This window comes from Ictalurus punctatus, chromosome 14 (genome assembly GCF_001660625.3).
Source record: "Ictalurus punctatus breed USDA103 chromosome 14, Coco_2.0, whole genome shotgun sequence".
In the NCBI taxonomy this organism is placed as follows: domain Eukaryota; kingdom Metazoa; phylum Chordata; class Actinopteri; order Siluriformes; family Ictaluridae; genus Ictalurus; species Ictalurus punctatus.
The window spans coordinates 23,319,741-23,342,585 of record NC_030429.2 but is presented as its reverse complement, the minus strand read 5'-3'; the positions used below and the strand labels follow the sequence as shown (position 1 = coordinate 23,342,585).

Genomic DNA, 22,845 nt, shown 5'->3' with positions numbered 1-22,845 from the left:
TCATGAATTCTGCATGCTGTGAGTGACTCCAGGGCAACTCATGATGCAATGCCATAGCAATTCTGCTAGATTAGTAATACAACCCAAATTCCAAAAAAATTGGCTTAGTGGTTAGCACGTTCGCCTCACACCTCCGGGGTCAGGGGTTCGATTCCTGCCGCTGCCCTGTGTGTGTGGAGTTTGTATGCTCTCCCCATGCTGCGGGGGTTTCCTCCGGGTACTCCGGTTTCCTCCCCCAGTTCAAACACATGCATGGTAGGCTGATTGGCGTGTCCAAAGTGTCTGTAGTGTGTGAATGTGTGTGTTTGTGTGCCCTGCGATGGATTGGCTCCCTCTCCAGAGTGTACCCCGACTTGTGCCCGATGCTCCCTGGGATAGGCTCCAAGTTCCCCCGCGACCCTGTAGGATAAGCGGTATAGAAGATGGATGGAGGATTTGTAAATCTCATAAACCCATATTCACGTTAGAACATAGAAAACATATCAAATGTCTAAACTGAATAAATATCAATTTGAAGAAAAAAACAAGGTAGTTTTGAATTTGATGGCCGCAGCACGTCTCAAAAATTGGGGACAACAAAAGGCTGGAACAGTAAGTGTTACTAAAAAGAAACAGCTGGAGGTTAATTGGGAACCCTAACCCTAACCCAGATTCCATCCCATCTTTACTTCTGAGAGACTCTGCCTCTCTAAGATACTCGTTTTATACCCAATCACGTTACTGACCTGCTACCAATGAACATTTCTCATTTGTATGTCGCTCTGGATAAAAGCGTCTGATAAATGAATAAATCTAAATGTAAATGTAAACCTAATTACTTGCAAAATGTTCCTCCAGCTGTTTCTTTGAAGTAACACTTACTTTTCCAGGCTTTCGTTGGCCCCGTCCCAACTTTTTAGAGACGCCACCAAATTCAGAACGACCTTATGTTTTCCTTCAAAACGGGTACATTTTCCTCAGTCTAAACATCCGATACGTTTTCTCTGTTCTGTTGTGAATAACATACAGGGTTATGAGATTTGCACATCATCGCGTTGTGTTTTTATTTACACTTTACACCGCGTCCCGACTTTGTTTTTTTTTTCCGGAATGGGGTCGTAGTCCAGAGGTCGGTCGTGTGCTGGATTCGGTTTAAACTGATGCACAAAGAGCAATCGGGACAGAGTGGCTCATTCAGCTTCACAGGAATAAGGAGGGAAGGAGACAGACCGTCACAGCTTAATTTATTCGGTCACGGTAATCACGTAGAAAGTACGGTCATATCTCGGCATCGTGCGCGTTTCACTCAGTAATAAGTCAGTGGTGTCGCTGAGGTGAATGTGTTCTCCATACAGCAACCGGTCCCGAGTTGTGTTGCGTTACTGTTACACTAGCATGTCTCGTGTGTGCGCTTCTGATCGAGTGTTTAATTCACTGTTTCGAGTTCAACGACCGTCATCGACGGCCTGCGATCTCTAGCGTTTAACCGCGTCCCAGGTTTACTATTTGCGGAGTAATAAATAAATAAATAAATAAATGAATAAATAAACATCTCTGCTGATGGTTCTGAAATATTGTCGGTAGTATAGTGTTGTTACTGTGACAGATTTATTGTAGAGTGAAAAAAAAAAGACTTTATGACGTTACTGTTGATATTATGTCCCTTTGCGCTGAATGTTTCTGTATCAGTGTGTGTGGGGGGGGCAAGAGAGAGACAGAGAGTGTAGCAGGTGTGCTCATGTCTACACTGTCAGTATGATGATGCTTCATTCCAGCTGTTCACATGAGATAGACATAAGGAGTTATGCAATGCTTCGATAAAATGTGTGTGTGTGTGTGTGTGTGTGTGTGTGTGTGCGTGGGTTGTGAGAGAGTTTCCTTGTGGTGTTGTATTTCTTTATCAGCTAAATGATAAAGAAACATCAACAATGTAATGTAATCAGTGATTCAGTTAAAACCATGCATGAAAATAATCACTGTCTTACTGACTGTCCTTTTGCTCTTTTTCTGTGTCCCTGTCTCTCTCTCTCTCTCTCTCTCTCTCTCTCTCACCCTTTCTGCCTGTCTCTCTCTCACCATTTCTGTCTCTCTCTCTCTCTCTCTCTTTTTCTCTCTCCAGTTGTTGAAGACCAGCAACAGTTTGTACATGTGTACTGAGCTTCAAGCTCCATTCACACGTTTGTGTACGCTGTTGATGGCACGCATGCCTAGAGTCTTTTCTTAACACACACACACACACACACACACACACACACACACACACACACACACACGCAAACACATACAGGCTAGAAAGCTTTTGCTCTGCTGAACACAAACACACAGTGTACATACACACCAAGTGCTTTGGTTGCGTTGTTGCTTCTGTACTGACTGTGCTGGTGTTCATGATTGGGCTCGTCTAACACACACACACACACACACACACACACACACACAAAAGATAAACACCACTAACGCTAATTGTAATGTGGGTGCTGTGTGTATCGTGATGTGTCCTCATCACTGACCGTGGGGTTTCTGTGTCCTATCCTTCCACTCTCTGCTGTGTCTCCATGTTTGTATGTGTATGTATGTGTGTGTGTGTTTGTGAGTGTGTGTATGCGTACGCTGCTTGGTGATGGTCAGAGAGGATCTTTCATCATGAAATGACTGATCGAGATGTTCCCGTAGCCCCAATGCAGCCCAACCCCTACCAAACATACGGTCCCGATGAGGGGGGAGAGGAGGAGGATCCATACCGCAGCTACGGCACGCATCACTCCTACTACCAGCCCAGCTACCCCGAGCCACGCCCTGTCGAGCCTGAGGAAACAGTCGTCGAGGACATAGAGGAAGAGCTGCGATCACCAGGCATCCAGCGTCTCACGCGCAGCACTGAAGAGCACGAGCAGAACAGAGAGACGAGGACGAGCGCTCACTTCTGACACACTTCTGTCAACAACAGTCGAGTTTTAAAACCTGGCGACACGAAATGACATCACATTTAACAGTTTTATACAAACAACTAGGGCTGTCGAAACCAATTACTCAAACACTAATAATTCAAACACTTTCAGAACATCCATCCACGTAAGTCTGTCGGAACGTTTTGGTCTTGGGTCATTTATGTCATTTATGGCATACCTTATTTAATTTGAAATATATATATATATATATTTTTTTTTTTTTCTCTCTCAACATATTTTCAAGTCATTTGTTTTTCAAATTAAACATTAAAATGAGCAAACTATTTCCCCTACATGGAGGTAGTTAATAATTTCCAGCAGACGTTTTGCGGTCACAGACCCCGCCCTTAACTAAATGACACGGAGTGAGAAACTGTAAAACATGACGAGACTCTAACTCTAGATGGAGTTTCTGTTTCGCGCTAGACAGCCGGGCCTCTGACTAAAGACTCTCGGGTAGGAGGTGTCGAATAGGAGAAGATTATCATAGAAGATAAGATCGTTATCAGAGAAAAAGCCTCGGGACCTTACAGGAAGTTAGGTACGAAGAAGGTTAAGCGTCAGGCGTGGTCTTTCCCCCAAACTCCTTTACCGTTACTATTTTTCTGTGGCTGAATCTCGAATTGCGCTCCATTATGTTACACCCTGTGCAGTGAGTGTATATAGTGTATTATATAATGTTGCCTTCTTGGACAGAGCAAACGGCATATGTATGGCAGGGTATGAGGTCGCACACAATCTTATATACATCCATATTCTGTAAATGCCATTTCTGACCCGTATGTCCTCACTGAAATTAGCACAATCACACACACACACACACACACACACACACACATATATATATATATATATATATATATATGTATATAAATGACATCCATCCATTTTCTGTAACCGCTTACCCTACAGAGAGTTGCGGGGAGCATGGAGTCTATCCCTGGGGACTTGGGGCACAAGTCAGGGGACACTGTGGACACACAGGGCCCAATCGCACACACTCACACACCCATTCTTACACTACGGACAATCTGGAAATGCCAATCAGCCCACGGCGCATGTCTTTGGACTGGAGGAGGAAACCGGAATACCCGGACGAAACCCCCCCCCCGGAAACCCCCCCCCGCGAATTAATTAGACATAGATAGGTCATATATGATCAGATTTGATTCACTTGACACATTTCAGACACATTTCTGGCTACATTGTTCTGACCAGTCCAGCAGCAGATCTCCAATATATTTTCAAAACCCACTGAATGAACGTAACATCGACGTAAATATTATCGAGTACAGTTTTTAAAAAAAGAAAAACTTTTCATAAGCTAAAATGAATTTTCGGAAAAGCTTCTTGACAGCCCTAGTGACGACTGTTACATGTGATGTGATGCTGTGGTGAGGTTCTCCGTAATAGATTATGCACTGTATCACAATGCTCATTCACGCAGGTAGCAACTGTAGAGTTTTAACTACAGCCTTTATTATAGATTTATTTTTGATCGTTTTTTACTGGGCACACACTTTTATCCAGAGCTTTGAAGTGAGGCACAATACAATCAAAACTCAGAGCGGAGCAGCTGAAGGTTAAGTGGCTCTCTGGTAGTCCAGGGACCGACCATAAGCACCGAGCCACCACCGCGTGGGTAAGATTCCAAATTCTACGAGTATTATACGATTTGAAAGGGCGGATTTGAAAGATTTGGTGGACTGAGAGACAAGTGCACGCAGGGCAGCGAGGTCTGCTGTGTGAAACTCCTCAAGTGCCTGATATAATACACAGCGGAGATTCTCTTTTTCCTCGCCATCTTGCTCTGTCTCCGGCTCGCTTTCAGCAGTCAGAAAGTGTGCTGCTGTTCGGTCAGATACTGTACGCCGCCAGTCAAGAATATTCCAACATGCTGTCAGTTCTAATAAAATGAGTAAAGAATAAAACACTTGGCGGTCTGCGGTTGTAATAAAATAATCAGTGACTGGGTGGTGTGAAGGTGCGAGGCCCGATGTGGAGCAGAGTTACACTGACCATCGAGGTTGTTTATTTTCTAATAACAGCATCCGAATGTGTTTTATTCCATTCATACCACAGCCGTTTGCCAGTGATTACATTTTTTTTTAAATCACAGAATGACACATCAAACTTCATATCCATTTATAGGTTTAATATTGTGGAAAATGTGCAAAACGGGTTAATTCCTGTTAGCACTTACGTTGTAGCCGCGGTAAACATTCATCTCCTCATGAGGCTCTTTTTTTTTTTTTTTTTTTTTTTTTTTATTACCAAGAAACTCAAAAAAGTCCTGAAGACTTTTAAGACTCGTTCCTTAAACCATAAATCAACGTTTTCTTACAGAAAACATCGCTATGTCAGTGACGACAGGTTTTTCGTTGTTCAGTAAGGTTAAATATTAGATCACATGGAGGTTTTTTTTTCCTTTTTCCCCCCATACACATCCCTGAGAAAGAGCTACTGTAGAGAAGACAACGCATTCGAATGAGCACATTCATATACATGGATTTGCAGCTGCTTTACCGTGAGAGCTGCTGTGCTTGAAAACGAACCCTTTCCGACCAATCAGATTCAAGAATTCATCAGCACACAGAGAAAAACCCAACCCTTTGTGCTTAACGAGTTTTTTTTTTGTTTGTTTGTTTGTTTTTTTAAACCGTCCGCTGTCAGATCCTGACGTGACGCCCCGTTAAACTCCCAGGAGCCTTTACTCTCCTAACCGCACGCCGTTTTCGTTAGTTTCACCCCAACTACTGAATAAATCACCGTAGATACCAGAAAATTTGCATTCAAATTACAAACAGAACCACTGCAAATTGTTCCAGAGTGACAACAATTGTTTTAAAAGGGCCTAACTGGTTAAAAACGTTATTTTCCCGTTCTAGTATGATTTCAAAGAAAGTATTGCATGAAGTCCTGTCTAGAATTCCACACCGGGTCTCGGGAAGATTTATAGAAGATGGGAAAATCTGTGTAAAAAAAAAAAAAACCATACTTTTTTTTTTCCTAATGCTTCTGCAAGCATCAGATCACACCGTATGATTCCAAATGACTCCTGACCAGTGAAGAATGTTAATTAATGGTTCTTTTATTTCTAACAAGCGGGCATGGAGCGTTGGAGCAGGATTGGTTGGCTTATCCTTTCTGTTCAGAATGAACCAGAATGAAAAATAAAACGGTTTCTAATTCCACGTTGATACCGAATCATAAGTAAAAAAATCAAGATGAGATATAATTCGAGTTACAGCGTGTGACTTTAACCCTTTCATCCACTACAGTGCACTGATTTCAGTGGAATAACCGCGTAACAGTGGACGCCGATTCTTCGTTTGAAGGCATGCAGTCCAGTGGAGTGGACACTCCGATAAGTCTGTACGTAAAAGTAAAACGAACTCACGCATGAAAGTGGTTACACGTATAGATGAGAGACTATTTGTTGTCGGCGCTGGTTGTTTACATACGTTATTGACGAAGAACTAAATTGTCCCAAAGATGTTCCTGATCATTTATTTCCAGCTGACGACCGGCAGTGTAAACGAACCTTCCCACCGACCGCCATGTGTACAAACCGACATTTTGTTTACAATAGCATCTTTTCTAACGGATCTGAAAACGTCCCTTCCGGCTCGTCTCCGGGTTTTAACATCGCGTCCGCGTCCGTGTAAACGTCCGAGGAGAGATCCCTCCGTATTAAGTGCCTGTTTATAGTACCGATCGCGTACGCTACGTTCGTTCCGGCTCATTTTGTAGATAAGTACAGCTCATGAGAGCGCTTTATCCGAAACACGACGAAGCAGCGGTCGCTGCGATTGGTTTTTACGAGATGTTGGCGGTTTCATTAAGGGTGAGACTCTCCATTCTGTCCGTCCAAATTATTTATTGTGTTCCATTGCTGACGACTTCATTGTATGACGGCCCTGTGCTTATATCGTACGATACTCACGTGAACGCAAACAGACGTTTCTCAGACGATGAGAGCGTACCGCGATTAGTTTGCTGTTGTACATGCCAGCTGATGTTCTTCATGTTTATAAAAAACCCAATCCAATGGTGCTAAGTGTGTATACGGTATATATACGATCAGACTCACTTTGTGGAATGTGTGGAATATTTGGTTCTTTATGCCGTTTAGATGTACGCTGTCGATATGCTAGTTTCACTGTACCACAGTATGCTGTCTCTACTACGTTTTCAAGTCACTAGTGTTTAAAAAAAAAAACAACGACTATAGACCATGTACAGCTATTCATGGCGTCATTAACTTTCTGATCATTAAAAAAAAAAACAGTCAGAGAAATAGAATAATTTGACTTGAACATGTTTTTAAAGCAATAAATCCAAATGTCACCACAAACTGCTGTTCTGCGTCGCTTACCTACGCTGATGATGAAATGTGAGATTGAACGGCAGAGTGAGGAGAGAATACATCCTTAAAACCCACTAGATTACGTTCTGTTATCAGAGAGATGTAGATTATTGTGTTTGCGTGTGTCTCTCTCTCTCTCTCTCTCAAGCCCTCTCTCTTTCTCTCTCTCTTTCACTCTCTTGCTCTCTCTTTTTTTCTCACTCACTCTCTCTCTCTTTCACTCTCTTGCTCTCTTTCTTTCTCTCTCTTTCTCTCTCTCTTTCACTCTCTTGCTCTCTCTTTTTTTCTCACTCACTCTCTCTCTCTCTTTCACTCTCTTGCTCTCTTTCTTTCTCTCTCTCTCTCTCTTTCACTCTCTTGCTCTCTCTTTCTTTCTCACTCTCTCTCTCTTTCACTCTCTTGCTCTCTCTTTCTCTCTTTCACTCTCTTGCTCTCTCTTTCTTTCTCACTCTCTCTCTCTCTTTCACTCTCTTGCTCTTTCTTTCTCTCTCTCTTTCACTCTCTTGCTCTCTCTTTCTCACTCTCTTTCTCTCTCTCTTTCACTCTCTTGCTCTCTCTCTCTCTTTCACTCTCTCGCTCTCTTTCTTTCTCACTCTCTTTCTCTCTTTCACTCTCTTTCACTCTCTTTCTCTCTTTCACTCTCTTGCTCTCTCTATCTCTCTCTCTCTCTCTCTCTCTCTTTCACTCTCTTGCTCACTCTCGCTCTCTCACTCTCTCTCTGTCTCTATCTCACTCCCTCTCTCACTCGCTTGCTCTCTATTTCTCTTTCTCGCTCTCTCTCACGCTTTCTCTCCCTCTTTCTCTCTCTCTTTCACTCTCTCTCTCTTTCTCGCTCTTTCTCTCTCTCTCACTCTTTCTCTCTCTCTATCCCCCTCTCTCTCTCTGTAGTGTCAGGCATGTTGGGTCATGATCTTCACACAGCCGCTAAAGAATTTAGGTCAGATAAAGGTGTGGAGAGGAAGTGTACATTCAGGCACATATTCTCTTTCTCTCTTCACTTCCTGCCAGAGCCAACAGCACACACCTCCTTCGTTCACAGAGTGAGTGTATTTGTTTGTATATGCCTACACTGAATGGCGAGTGTCGTCTGGTTATATTTTTCAAAAGGGGGGGCTAAACATTTTGTACCCATGCCTTTAAATATTAAGCAACCATTACAGTACGGGGTTTCAGAGTACCGGCATAAAACTATTATTCATACACACAGGAACACACTGAAGCCCTTCTTTACGTGTTACAGGTCTACTCATGCTGTGTGTCTTTCAAATAGCAAGTAGATTTTATTTTACATACATACAGTACAAATGAAAGCTTTCCTTTGGGGAAAGTCAATATGTTTGTCCACTGAGCAGCTGGGAATTCAAAATAGTAATAATAGTGCGTGGTATTTTGAGTCTCTACAGTTTCATAGTTGCAGAATATCCGATAGTGATACTACCAGTATCTAGCCTGCTCGGGGAATCCCACAAAGCATGACAGTAGGCAGTCTCCACAGGATGTCCTCTAGGCTACAGATCTCCTACAGTCTACCGTTCGACACAGACGGTGAATAAGGGACGGTTTCAGACACGTCCACAATGTGGTGCCGGAACGTTATATAAACGTTAACTAACTAACATTATACAGTACGATACATTCCTGATTTCTCAAATGTAATAGTGTATAGGCTGCCATTTCAAGAACATCATCGATCATACTGAACATGCCAGCTCAGCTCTGGGCCTGGAGGACAGGAAGCACACAGATTTCTCCAGATATATCACGCTTGAGGAGAATCGGTCGTCTTTGAGCTTCAGATTAGAAAACTGAGCTAGAATCTGGACAGACAGGGTTAGGGTTGAGTATGTCTGTCACTGCGATGATGAAAAAACGCGACAATCACCTCCACATTACTGTACAGTGAACTCTTTCTGCAAGGAGTGAACAGGAACATACACATACTGAGTAATGAGAAGATTTAAACTGACCTGAATGACTGAATGTTGAGGCCTCTGAGCTCTGAGCCATCATTACACATGATGGTGTGTATATCAGTGTGAATGTAGACAAATCTAAGCAAACTCAAAGACATTCAGGTCTCTACATGATCGCTATCCCTATAAAATGTGGCCATTTAATGTGTTTTAAAACAAACTTGATGGAGCGTTTCTGCTCTGAGGTGCTTTGTTGTTGGTTGTTTTGGCTGCTCCCGTTCACTACACTGACATGGCATAGCCGGATGCCCTTCCTAACACAACCCTCCCCATTTATCCAGGCTTGGGGTCGGCACTGAGAGTGCACTAGCCTGGGTTGGCAGCCAGTGTGGGGCTCAAACCCACAATTCTGCAATCATGAGTCCCATGCTCGACTAGCTGAGCTAGCTGGGCACTGTTCTGAGGTGCTTTGAATACTATTAATACATTACTGACATCTTGTGGTGAGAGGTGTTACTACACAGCTGGGTGGTGAAATTCTTCTGCCTGACAATACCCAAACTGGGCTGCCTGGGGTCAAGGAAACTACACCTGTCTTATAACCTGGAACACATTTTACCATCATGGGGCTGTGTCAGTTGATGAACGAATGAAATTTAATAGCAAACTGATGGAACTCGGTGAGTAACCCATGACGAACTGAAGAACCAATAAAATTCAGTGAATGACTGGTGAGGAACAGGAGAACTAAATGGTAAAATGGCGCACTTAGATAGCGCTTTAATCCAAAGCACTTTACACTGTGTCTCATTCACCCATTCACACACACACACACCAATGGTTGCAGAGCTGCCATGCAAGGCGCTAACTTTCCATCAGGAGCAACTTCGGTATGTGGAGTCACGCGGGCCGTGAATCGAACCACCAACCCTACGATTAGTGGACAACCCGCTCCACCACCTGATCCACAGTAACCCCTGATGGGATTCAATATAGAACTGATGCATTTTAATGAATATCTGACGAAGACCTGATGAAATTTAGTTCGGATTATAATGGATAGGAATTCAGAATATTGAATTACCTGATAAACAATCAAAGAAATGAATAAACAATTAGGAACGGATCAAATGTAATTAGCTGATTAAGATTAAGAACTGATGCAAGTGATTATAGGACACAAATGAGAAATGAGGAAATTATTCGATTCAATTTAGAGCTTGAAATTCAATAAATAACCGATGAGGAACTGATGAAGAGCTGGTGAAATTCAGTAACGAACTAATGAGGAAATGAAACTGAATGAAGAACTGATTAAAACTCGTCGATATTCGGCCGGTATTTGATTCTGTAATCTTTCTGCCTTAAAGATTTAAGGAGATAAGTAGGTAATGTTCTATGCAGGCCCGAGGCTCTTTCGGCTTCCTGTGAGAGAGAGTAACGTGTGTGTGAGAACGGCTGCCTGTCAGTGCTGTTTTTAACACACCTTCAGGGAACGCCATCTTAAGGGCTCACGTGTCGTTTGTGAAGGGAGAACGTGTGAGGCTGAGGGGTCGGGTCAACATCAGTGAAGACTTCAAGAACATCCATCCATCCATTTTCTGTACCGTTGATCCTTACTGGGTCACACGTAACCTGGAGACCATCCCAGGGACACCCTGGACGGGGTGCAAATCCATCGCACAAGTCACACACCCATTCATACACTACAGACACTTTAGACATGCCAATCATCCTACCGTGCATGTTTGGACCCCCGTAGCACGGGGAGAACATGCAAACTCCACACACACAGGGCCACGGTGGGAATCGAACCCCCGACCCTGGAGGTGTGAGGCGAACGTGCTAAACACTAAGCCACCGTGCGCCCCAAGAACAAAATAATACAGAGCAATAAAATAGCACACTATGATGTGTGTGTGTGTGTGTGTGTGTGTGTGTGTGTTGTTTATAGACCTGGAAGAGATTTACATAAACTGTCCACAGCTGAACCATCCATTACTGTTCAAATTCCACCATATTTCTTTCAAGTCAGAGTTAATAATAGTACTCAACAGGAAGCCATAAATGATCACGATATAATCAATGTCTCTCGCCATGGTAACCGAGGCTAAAGGTTTTCTTAGGCAGTCTGCTTTCTCTCACACGCTCTCCAGAGCCAAACAAGAGAATGTCTTCATCGCCATTCTAGTCACATGTTCAGAGCAGTGATGCCCAACCGCGGTCCTGTGCGTCTGACTTTTCAGCGAGGTTTAGTGATTTCGCTGCTCACACACAGCGGATTCATTACTTCAGATTTAGTAGGCACATTAGAACAGGACAAGCAGCAAGTCATGCTGGACATACCTGAAAAACAACCGGCATTACCCGAGATGGAAAACACAAGCTTGAGTAGCACACGCACTGGAGTCGTTCTGCTCTCCTTGCCATGTTCTTGTCCAGGGTGGAGCAGATGAAGTGAACTGAACGGCCAACAATAACTAGTTAGCTGTCTTTTTTCTTTAAGCCAGATGTGGCATAAATAGTGAGGTATATATATATATATATATATATATATATATATATATATATATATATAAATAGGGAATGAAACACAATGGAGTGTGCTATTAGCTATAAACAAATAATCGACTACAGGGTGGTGTGTTGTGTTACTGTGATGTGAAGTGAGAGCAGAACACGAGTCTATAGGAGTCATGAGGAGGCAAGAGATGAAAACCAGAAGGAACCAAACAGGAAAACAAGGCTCGGATACTAATTACATGACGCAAAAAGCATCGCAGGACTTTACAATAAACAATGACAATGCAGGATATACATAGATGTACTAATAGTAACTGAGGACAGACACATAACAGGTGAACACAATCAAGTTCAAGTTGCTTTCTGTCATTTCAGCCATATACACTGGTACAGTACACAATGAAAAGAAACTACGCTCCTCCAGGACCACGGTGCTACATAAAACAACACACACTAACCACAGGAGACGAGACAGAACTAAATAAGATCTACACGTTCTACACAAAGTGAACGTGTAGACGTGTGCTAACAACACAAGACAGTACTGTGAGTACTAAAACAGGACAATAGGGACAGTCAGAGGCAGTGTAGCGCCGAACAGTACACAGTTCTAGTGTAGAAGTGTCCGATATAACAGGTAGTGCAGAAGATAGGAGACAAAGAGTAACAATATCATTTAAAAATGGTGTAAATGTGAACATAACATCCATCTTCTATACCGCGTATACTTTTCAGAGTCACGGGGAACCTATCCCAGGGAGCATGGGGCACAAGGCGGGGTACACCCAGGACAGGGTGCCGATCCATCGCAGGGCACAATCACATACACACTCACACACCCATTCATACACTACGGACACTTTGGACATGCCAATCAGCCTACCATGCATGTCTTTGGACTGGGGGAGGAAACCGGAGTACCTGGAGGAAACCCCCGCAGCACGGGGAGAACTCCGCACACACAGGGCCAGGGTGGGAATCGAACCCCGACCCTGGAAGCGTGAGGCGAACGTACTAACCACTACGTATGACCTGCACATTTCAGAAGCACACTGAGCAAAGCCTCCAAACCCACACGTGTGTAATCGTTTTCGTGATTCTGCTTACGACCCAACGGTTACCTCCCACGGGTGGGAGAGGTAGGATTTTCACTGATGTGCAGGAAACCGCCGTCGTTGAAATGCTCATCAGAGACAAAGGCATAAAACGTATGGAACCATATTCAATATGAATCCTGTCTGATTCATTCCTGTAACATGTACTGCAGTGAATTCGAAGCAGTAGAGAGAGTCGTTCTTGTTTTGCAAACAAATTAAAAAATATATATATATATATATATATATATATATATATATATATATATATATATATATATATATATATATATATATATATATATATTTTAAATGACCCTGTAACGCTCCTTGTTGTTTGTGTTTTGGCTTTTTTTTATTAGGTCATTGCTTTATGAGTGACAAAGTGAGCTGTGTTGTGGAAGAGTGAGTTGATTCGAGACATGTACGAAGTGTTTTGGTAGTTTTGGTGCGTTTCGGGTTTGAAATTAAAGCTGAAAGCCAAGCTGAAGAGTTTTTGTAAAAAAAATGACCTAAGTATTGAGAAATGGGTCCTAGTGACACATCATACTTTTTTTTTTTTTTAAATTTATTTATAGTTACGTTTCATGCATATTGAATATCAGAGCAACAAGTTAGTTCTTGTAGTAAGTTATGTTAAAGCAGATATAAACAGATATTCCGTCACCAGGCTCTTTCGTTCCCCTGACTCTTGAAGGTAACGAGACAGCTCGGTACGAACGAATTCCAAATAACGACGACGATAAATGTTAAATAAACATCTCCTTACAGAAAACTTCACGAAATGAACGATTGCATACGTTTTAAAAATGGCTTTATGTGACGCACCAGCCATACAATTCCCAGTATAAACTGCTACTGTTACTGTTCCTACTGTCAGAGCTGCTGTTATAGAAAATGTGTTATAAATATAATGGAATTCCTTACTGCCTAAGCCACTACTTCAGCCTGGAGTTAAGCACAAAGTGAAATTAGTTTGTTCTTTCCCAATCAAAGGAATTTTCATCGGAAACCTGTGAGCTTTAAGGAAGTGCCACTAACAGTTAGACTAGTATGATAATGTGGGAAAACAGGTTAAGGTTGCACAACTGGTTCACGAAAAGAAGAAAATATGACAGGGCATGGAAAATAACTATAAATATATACCTCAGCCAGCAAATTGCCAATGATTTACTAATGTTGCACTTTTTAAACATTTATAGTTACATTTAATGCTATAGAACGTCCATGCAACAAGTTAGTTCATGTTTTTATTTACTTTACAGCAGCTATAAACAGATGTTTGCTCACCAGCCTCTTTTTTTTTCTTTTTCTCATGAAGTTAAGAAGACCGGCAGATTGTAACGTTACCGTTACGAAGCACTGAAACTGGAGACTCCTTCCATAAACGTTAACTAAACGTGTCTTAACGTAAAACTTCTCCATATCGAAGATTATACATTTCTCTTTGCTAAATAACTAAGTAGGGATAGTGGTGGCTTGGTGGTTAAGACTTTGTCTTGGTTACTGATCATTCAAGCCCCAGCACTGCCAAGCTGCCACTTTTGGGCCCTTGAGCAAGGCCCTTAACCCTCTCTGCTCCAGGGGGCGCTGTATCGTGGCTGACCCTGCACTCTGACCCCAACTTCCTGACATGCTGGGGTATGTGAAGGAAAAAAGAATTTCACTGTGCATATGTATATGTTAACAATAAAGACTCATTCATTTATTGAAATCTGATTTTTTAATTATTAGCCTTAGATTACGTGGAGCATCCACCGTATAAGTGAATGAGCTGTTACTATAGAAACGATATTGAACCTGTTGTTTAAATTACAGCCAGAACTACACTCGGGAACGGCCTCAGATTTATTTTTAATATGCGCTTTATATGATATAACTTTTTTTTTTTCTTTTAAAAAGGCACCTCTACTACTCACCATAAACCAGCCTAAATTGCAGTGCAATGACATCTACAGTGCATCCGGAAAGTATTCACAGCGCTTCACTTTTCCCACATTTTGTTATGTTACAGGCTTATTCCGAAATAGATTACATTCATTATTTTCCTCAAAATCCTACAAACAATACCCCATAATGACAACGTGAAAGAGGTTTGTTTGAAATCTTTGCAAATTTATTAAAAATAAAAAAGAAAGAAAAAGCACATGTACATAAGTATTCACAGCCTTTGCCATGACACTCAAAATTGAGCTCAGGTGCATCCTGTTTCCACTGATCATCCTTGAGATGTTTCTACAACTTGATTGGAGTCCAGCTGTGGTCAATTCAGTTGATTGGACATGATTTGGAAAGGCACACACCGGTCTATATAAGGTCCCACAGTGAACACTGCACGTCAGAGAACAAACCAAGCCGTGAAGTCCAAGGAATTAACTGTAGACCTCTGAGACAGGATTGTATCGAGGCACAGATCTGGGGAAGGGTACAGAAACATTTCTGCAGCATTGAAGGTCCCAATGAGCACAGTGGCCTCCATCATCCGTAAATGGAAGGAGTTTGGAACCAGCAGGACTCTGAGCTGCCGCCCAGCCAAACTGAGCGATCAGGGGAGAAGGGCCTTAGTCGGGGAGGTGACCAAAAACCAGATGGGCACACTGACAGAGCTCCAGCGTGTCTCTGTGGAGAGAGGAGAACCTTCCAGAAGAACAACCATCTCTGCAGAACTCCACCAATCAGGCCTGTATGGTAGAGTGGCCAGACGGAAGCCACTCCTCAGTAAAAGGCACATGACAGCCCGCCTGGAGTTTGCAAAAAGGCACTTGAAGAACTCTCAGACCAAGAAAAACAAAATTCTCTGGTCTGATGAAACAAAGATTGAACTTTTTGGCCTGAATGGCAAGCATCATGTCTGGAGGAAACCGGGCACCAGTCATCACTTTGCCAATACCATCCCTACAGTGAAGCATGGTGGTGGCAGCATCGTGCTGTGGGGATGTTTTTCAGCGGCAGGAACTGGGAGACTAGTCAGGATCGAGGGAAAGATGAATGCAGCAATGTACAGAGACATCCTTGATAAAAACCTGCTCCAGAGCACTCTGGACCTCAGACTGGGGTGAAGGTTCATCTTCCAACAGGACAACGACCCTAAGCACCCAGCCAAGATAACAAAGCAGTGGCTACAGGACAACTCTGTGAATGTCCTTGAGTGGCCCAGCCAGAGCCCAGACTTCAACCCCATTGAACACCTCTGGAGAGAATGTCTGAAAATGGCTGTGCACAGACGCTCCCCATCCAACCTGATAGAGCTCGAGAGGTCCTGCAAAGAAGAACGTGAGAAACTGCCCAAAAATAGGTGTGCCAAGCTTGTAGCATCATACTCAAAAAGACTTGAGGCTGTAATTGGTGCCAAAGGTGCTTCAACAAAGTACTGAGCAAAGGCTGTGAATACTTATGTACATGTGCTCTTTTTTTGTTTTTTATTTTTAATAAATTTGCAAAGATTTCAAACAAACTTCTTTCACGTTGTCATTATGGGGTATTGTTTGTAGAATTTTGAGGAAAATAATGAATTTAATCCATGCTGGAATAAGGCTGTAACGTAACAACATGTGGGAAAAGTGAAGCGCCGTGAACACTTTCCGGATGCACCGTACATTGCACAGCTATCAGGAAAAACACCTTGTCTCGTCACATAATTTTTCAAACAAATTGCAAAAGATAAAAGATAAAAGATTAAAAGCGCCAATCTGGCAACCTGTTCCCCAAATCTTGATTTGGCTCCTCTGCGCCTGTACCTGTAATTGGCATCACATTGAGCCAAACACTTGAGCACAGAGCCGAGAATTGAACAGACACACTCACGGGGCCGAGACAACAGAGAATTCATCAGTGACTCATTTCTGCCAAATCTGCATATAAATGCAAGTGCACACCATGACAGCCCTCATGAATATATTCATGGTGGTAGCCAACATGTGCCAGCATGTGTGCCACACACACACACACACACACACACACAATAATTTCATGTTGGTAACCAGCTTTTGCCAATACACACATGCACACACCTCTACACACCCAAAAAATCTATACTGATTATTAGTATCTGCCAATCCACAAACACAAACACTCACGCACACACACACACACACACACACACACACACACACACACACATGTACCGACTCGACTTATCCGTGCTGGTTACCAACATTTTCCAATATCTACACATTTGCAATCTACACACACATTCAAGCACCCGGTTTTGAGGGAATAGTGACTCTCATTGCTTGTGCTGCTTCGCCTCCGGTGTGTGGCCATAAGCATGTAATCCTGGAGAAGATTTCATTTCGTAACGCAAACACAGGATGAGCAGGACACCGAGGAAAGACGTCCTAAAAATAAAATGCGTCTAATGACATCCTGACAAAACAAACCCAACTTAATGATCTTATAAAAAAAAATAAAAATAAAAAAAAAGCATGTTGGACAGAAATCTCCTAAGAACCAAAGAATATTATCAGGTGCCGAGTCTGTGACTTGACCCAAGACAACAGACTGCACCGTGGTTGTGTGCTGTGAAAAGGCGTGGCACGTTTGTCAAAATGGCAGAAAGACGACGCCGTGGTAAATGATACGATAAGAAAGTATCCCCTTCTTCTCCAGCTTCCTTTAAAAAAAAACAACAAAACAACTTAAAAACCGTCCTAACCTAAATCACTAGCCATGAAAAGAACATTCTGCCTGTGTTGTCTGGTTGCTTCCAGAATGAGTACACGTGCCAAGTCGTAATTACTACTTTGGAAGTTGTAAATACGTGTTAACAAGGGCAGATGAACGTCTGTTGTCTGACGCAAACCCTGTAGTGTAGAAAACGTGCAGAATTATATGCAGAACGAACACAGGGCAGGGTTATGTTTTATTCACTTTAGGCTGTTGTCAAGGAATAATAGTTGCTAATATAAAATACATAGCAGCAAATAGGCTACTGTCAGTAATTTTACACCTCCAAAATGACCAAAATGGACGCCGATAAACCGGCCACGCTATATTGTCTGTCTGGGGGAATCTTTCCAAACGCTAGCATTTTACAGATCATATCTTCTATGAATAAACACTTGCTCAGTGTTCCATTTACAGAGAACCAGGGTCATAAAGAAGAAACGTCATTGCTGTTAAAACCGACAGTTATGTGTCACAGTGCATTATGGATGACACACGCCGTTCCTTTAAACACTCCTAGAACATAACCACTACAAAGAAGACTTGATACAAGTGATTCCAGCATTTGTTTAAAAAGACCGATGTTCCAGTATGAATATTAGAGATTACATCGTTTACTTTACATTCAGGACAATAGGCGACGGTGTGTAGTGTTTAAAGGTGCGCTCCAAACCGGTTTGAGGACGGGAAAACAAAAACAAACAGGAGAAAAGCGCGAGTGAAAACACAATAACCCTTAACGTGTTCTGGAACAGAAACATTACTTTGGAAATGTGTTAAATGACCGTGTCGTTATTTTTAGACGGTGCGTATTCCCATTATCTTATCGTTTATGTTCTCCTTCCAGTCACACGAAGGTTTTGGGATCGGCATCATCGTCATCACGTCTCATACGGTGCTACAAACCTTCAGTTAGATAGATGAAGAAACAGGTCGGGAATGAGACACTTCGAGGTGTGCTGTTGTAGAAAAGTGAAAATCGACGGAAAGCATAACAGCATGTTTTATTCCTCTTATAGCACGACAGATTGCCAGTGCTTACATTGTTTTATTCGTGACATACTTTTTTATCCGTTTATAGTTGCGTTCCATGTTGTAGAACATTATTCATCCATACCACTTATCCTACACAGGAAGCTTGGGGCACAACACAGGGGACACCCTGGATGGGGTGCCAACCCATCGCAGAGCGCAATGGATAATTTGGAAATGCCAATCAGCCTACAACGCATGTCTTTGGGGGGACGAGGACAACCGGAGTGCCCGGAGGAAGCCCCCAAAGCATAGGGAGAACATGCAAACTCCACACACAGGATGGCGGCGGGAATCGAACTCCCAACCCCATTGGTGCGATGCAAACGTTCTAACCACTAACCTATCGTGCCTCCTAATGACAGGTCATAATTTTTTATCCATTTATAACTACATGTAATGTTGTAGAACATCAAGCAAAGAGACCTTAAGCTACAAAAGGGTGTCTTAGCCTTCATTCATTGTATTTCAGTTATTCTATTCATCACGTTCCATGTAGAAAGTTTGAACCGTTAATGATCCAAAGAACCCACCAGCCTTTTGACAGCCCTAGATCTTCCTGCTCATGCTTTTACCCTTTCCCACAGTACACTGGCATTCCGTGCCACCAGCGGAATAGAAATATTTCAATCAGTATGAACAAACGAATTATTTGATCACCGCAAGGCTGTTGTAAGAGTGCTCAGGACACTGTTGGGTTTCTGTGTGTAGAGTATCTATCATGCCTCTGTGTTTACCTGCTGGTGGCCAGGGCGATGGGAACGGGGAAGGGGTTTGAGCAAACAATTCACACCTCTCCACCATGACACTGGTAAAGAGATAAAAAACGGACAGCACAACTAAAGCTTTTTTGGACAGTCAAACACTCTATATAACTGCCACAATAAAATAATAATATTTAAACCTATTAAAACCAAACCCTTAGTTTCTACTTTCATACGAGCCATTAACCACTACTGTGGAGTGTAACAAACAAATTAATGAAATGCTGAACACGGCACGACCCAAAACATGCAGAAACTCCTTTTTTTTTTTTTTGGCCTTTGGTAAAAAGAGCTAAGGTTATGAGTAGAAAATAATCAAAATAGCATGCATATAGGATGGTTTAAGGTTTCTCTTTCAACAAACGTTCCAAGCAGAACCCTTTTAGAACCAAACCTCAGTTTAAACCCTTAGAAACATAAAGATTCTGACCGGCAGGAGGCGCTGTTTTCAACATCTTCCTCTACTACACAGAGCAAGAAATCTCACTACATCCCAGAAATAAATACTCCAAATAATTGCCAAAAGTATGTTGGTTTTTTTTTCTTCTTCCTTTTTTATTTATTTATTTTTATTCCATAGACTGAAACGGAGTGAATAACATGGTATTATATCAAGTATGCCTGTTTACTGTTAAAACAAATAGCCACAACGTAAAATATAATAAGATTTAGGGTTTATGGTTTTAATTATACAGTTATTTATTTATTCAGTTTGTCAGGGAAGGGAGGAAACTGTTGATAGTGATGGTACGGTTTCACTAACTGCAAATGAATGGAAGGTTAGATAAGAGCAGTGTCATGCATTCATCATGCATTATTATTATTATTATTATTATTATTATTAATCATAATACTCATAATTAGTGACTACAGCATAATGGTGTGTGTGTGTATATATATGTATATATATATATATATATATATATATATATATATATATATATATATATATATATATATATGTGTGTGTGTGTGTGTGTGTGTGTGTGTGTGTGTGTGTGTGTGTGTGTGTGTGTGTGTTTTGGAGTGTAAGTTAAAGTTAAGCCTTTCACCTTTCACTATTTCACTGCATTGCACACATGCATGGCTGGGTTTTTATTATTGCATTGCATTGCATTAAAATATTTTGGGTGTCGTATGAAAATGTATCGCTGACGTACAGGATCATGTGAGTTTTTTTTTTTTTTTTTTTTTTTTTTTTTTTTTTTTTTTTCTCGTCCCAGATCTCCCAGTGCAATGCACGGCCACTTTCTCTCTCCTCTCTCCAGTCTTGTCTTTAGGTTTTCTCCCAGAAATCTTGAAGGATTTGACCACCAAATGTGCTTATAGGTGCTGATTGTGGGGGCTCTAGGGGGAAGGAAAGAAGGAAAGAAAGAAAAAAGAAAAGAAGAGAAGAGAAGAAGAAGAAGAAGAAGAAGCGACAAATCTTTCCACAAAGATTCAAACTGAGTCGTTTTTCCGGGTGTCAGGTAAGACTCTGAGTGATTGAATTTTCTCTGTACAGTCATGATCAGTGTTATATTATGTTCCATTATCTCCCATGACTCCGGACTGCACTGCTGAACTTAATGAACGCGGCGTCGCAGCTCCTTCCTTTCCGTCACGTTTCACTTTCAACGGCGCTTTTCTCTCTCGGGTTTGAAAAACAAAACAACAACATCTTTACTAGTTTAAACCCTTTCTAACACACAATAAACAACAAACAACAACAACAACAACAACAATAATAATAATACCGCTTGTTATTTCCCCCCCAGCACAGCAGTACGCTGTAACCCCGAACTGTAGGTCAGCTGGAGATAAACATCAACACTCTATCAGCTTCACTAGGCTGCTAAAATAAAATAATAACAACTTTTTTTTATTTTATTTTATTTTTTAAATAAATATTTATTATTATTATTGCGTGGTTTCACGTTAAAGGCGAGTTTATCTGTAAATAAAATGACAAGAAAAGCCCAGTTAGAGTTGAAATAAGCACAACTGCACAATCCAACTTTGAACATTAAAAGTGCTGCTGTTGCCACCGGCAACTAGGCTTTGCAAAGCGGGTATTCGGGATATTTTGCTAGCTTAGCCTGCTGAATTAGCTTAGCATAACGACTCTTGTAAACACATTCACGACTCCCAGACATGATAGTTATACGCATATATAAGTTGTATGACTGTTTTAAAGTGGGGAAGTCTGAAGTGTTGCGCGGTTTTGTGTTAAGAAGAGAGATAACAGTGTTGTCAAGGACTTCAGTTAGCTAGGTGGTTAGCCCTGTGTTGTGGTGGTGTTTTTTTTTTTTGTTGTTGTTTTTTTTTTTATTTTTATTTTATTATTATTATTTTTAGCCAGCCTGTTAGCCTGTGGTTTTCAGCTTCTTGAGCTAGAACTTGATTTGATTTAAATCCATGTCCCCCCGAACCTTTTCGTAAACATTTTTTTCCCCTGCCCGTGTTTAAAATAAATAAATAAATAAATAAACTGTTCAAATGGGTGCATGGGGTGTTTGGCTAGGTGTCTGGTTGCTAGCAAGCTAACGTGACATTGCAGTGCAATGTATTATCAGAGACAGTTTTTAAACTTTTTTTTTATGTTATTTTTTTTTTGCACTTCATAACCTATATACTAGTCCTGTTATCATGTCTTTAAGCACCTGACAGTTATGTTTACTTCATATAAATTCCATGCAGGTTATTATTATTATTATTATTATTATTATTATTATTTTTTTAAAAATCTTGAAAAATATGTTCTGAATTAAACACACTATCAGCCAGTACTCTGGTCAGATTATACGAGTATATACATGACCATTGGACTGGCCTCATGTTGAGGGGATTAGGGGATTGTATGAGAGATTTTCCTTTGCAGTTTGCATTACTGTAAAGCTGTTTATTTTCATCATAACTATAATTAGGGCAGAGGTTTTGATGGGGAAAGTTCTGCACTACCGAATGGCAGGTTCTGAGTTCAAATCCCAAGACAATCAATGTCACTATTGGGCTCTTAAAGTAGTAATCCACCCTGAATGACTTGCATATAAATCTTTACGAGTAGCATGTAAAATATCAATCAAATGGCGTCCATGGTTATTCCACGGATGCAGCGGCGCTTTAGTCCTTTAGTCTGTACAGATCTCCCACCTCTTCATCTGCGCACTCTGCCCAAACAGAACAATTCCAACGCTTCAAGAATCGTACTAAAACCCCCGTCAATGCCATCACTCTAGTCATCTCATAGATTGCAAAGTAGTTGAGCCGAATCTCGACTGTAACTGGGCACAACCACGTTGTATTTGCGTTTGCGCCAACATCTTCGCCACAACTACGCTGGATTTCTCATTAATGACGTTGTACATCGCTGAAAATGACGAGCGAGAACAAAAGCTTTTGCTCTTTTGTTTTCTGGAGCTGACAGCAAAACATGACTGTTCTCACTTCATGTTTGAGACCGTTGATATTCCTTCTCCTGTTAAAAACCATTGCAACAGTGCTTGCAATAACAGCGTCCTACTGTGGTGTCAGAGCAACATATAACCTTCTCACAGGAATAAGGAAAAAATTAAATAA

General features: G+C 41.6%; 2 protein-coding genes across 7 annotated transcripts in view; both read left to right on the top strand.

The window, feature by feature from the left end:
* The window catches only part of LOC108274605 (collagen alpha-1(XIV) chain), a 99,188-nt gene extending 84,712 nt beyond the window's left edge, over window positions 1-14,476 (top strand). For 4 of the 6 annotated variants that reach the window (XM_017484820.3, XM_047159964.2, XM_017484815.3 and 1 more), the window contains one exon: window positions 2,653-5,195. In XM_017484820.3, the coding sequence (XP_017340309.1) occupies window positions 2,653-2,906 (254 nt within the window). In that variant the 3' untranslated portion in view covers window positions 2,907-5,195. Of the gene's footprint in view, window positions 1-2,098; window positions 2,163-2,652; window positions 5,196-14,147 lie in introns of those variants that run through there. The other 2 variants (XM_017484817.3, XM_017484819.3) reach the window with 2 other exon arrangements.
* A 6,007-nt stretch (window positions 14,477-20,483) lies between these two features.
* The window catches only part of LOC108274606 (zinc fingers and homeoboxes protein 2), a 44,339-nt gene continuing 41,977 nt past the window's right edge, over window positions 20,484-22,845 (top strand). Inside the window, exon 1 of the mRNA XM_053686008.1 lies at window positions 20,484-20,756. The gene's annotated coding sequence lies outside the window, so the exon portion shown is untranslated. The remainder of the gene's footprint in view (window positions 20,757-22,845) is intronic.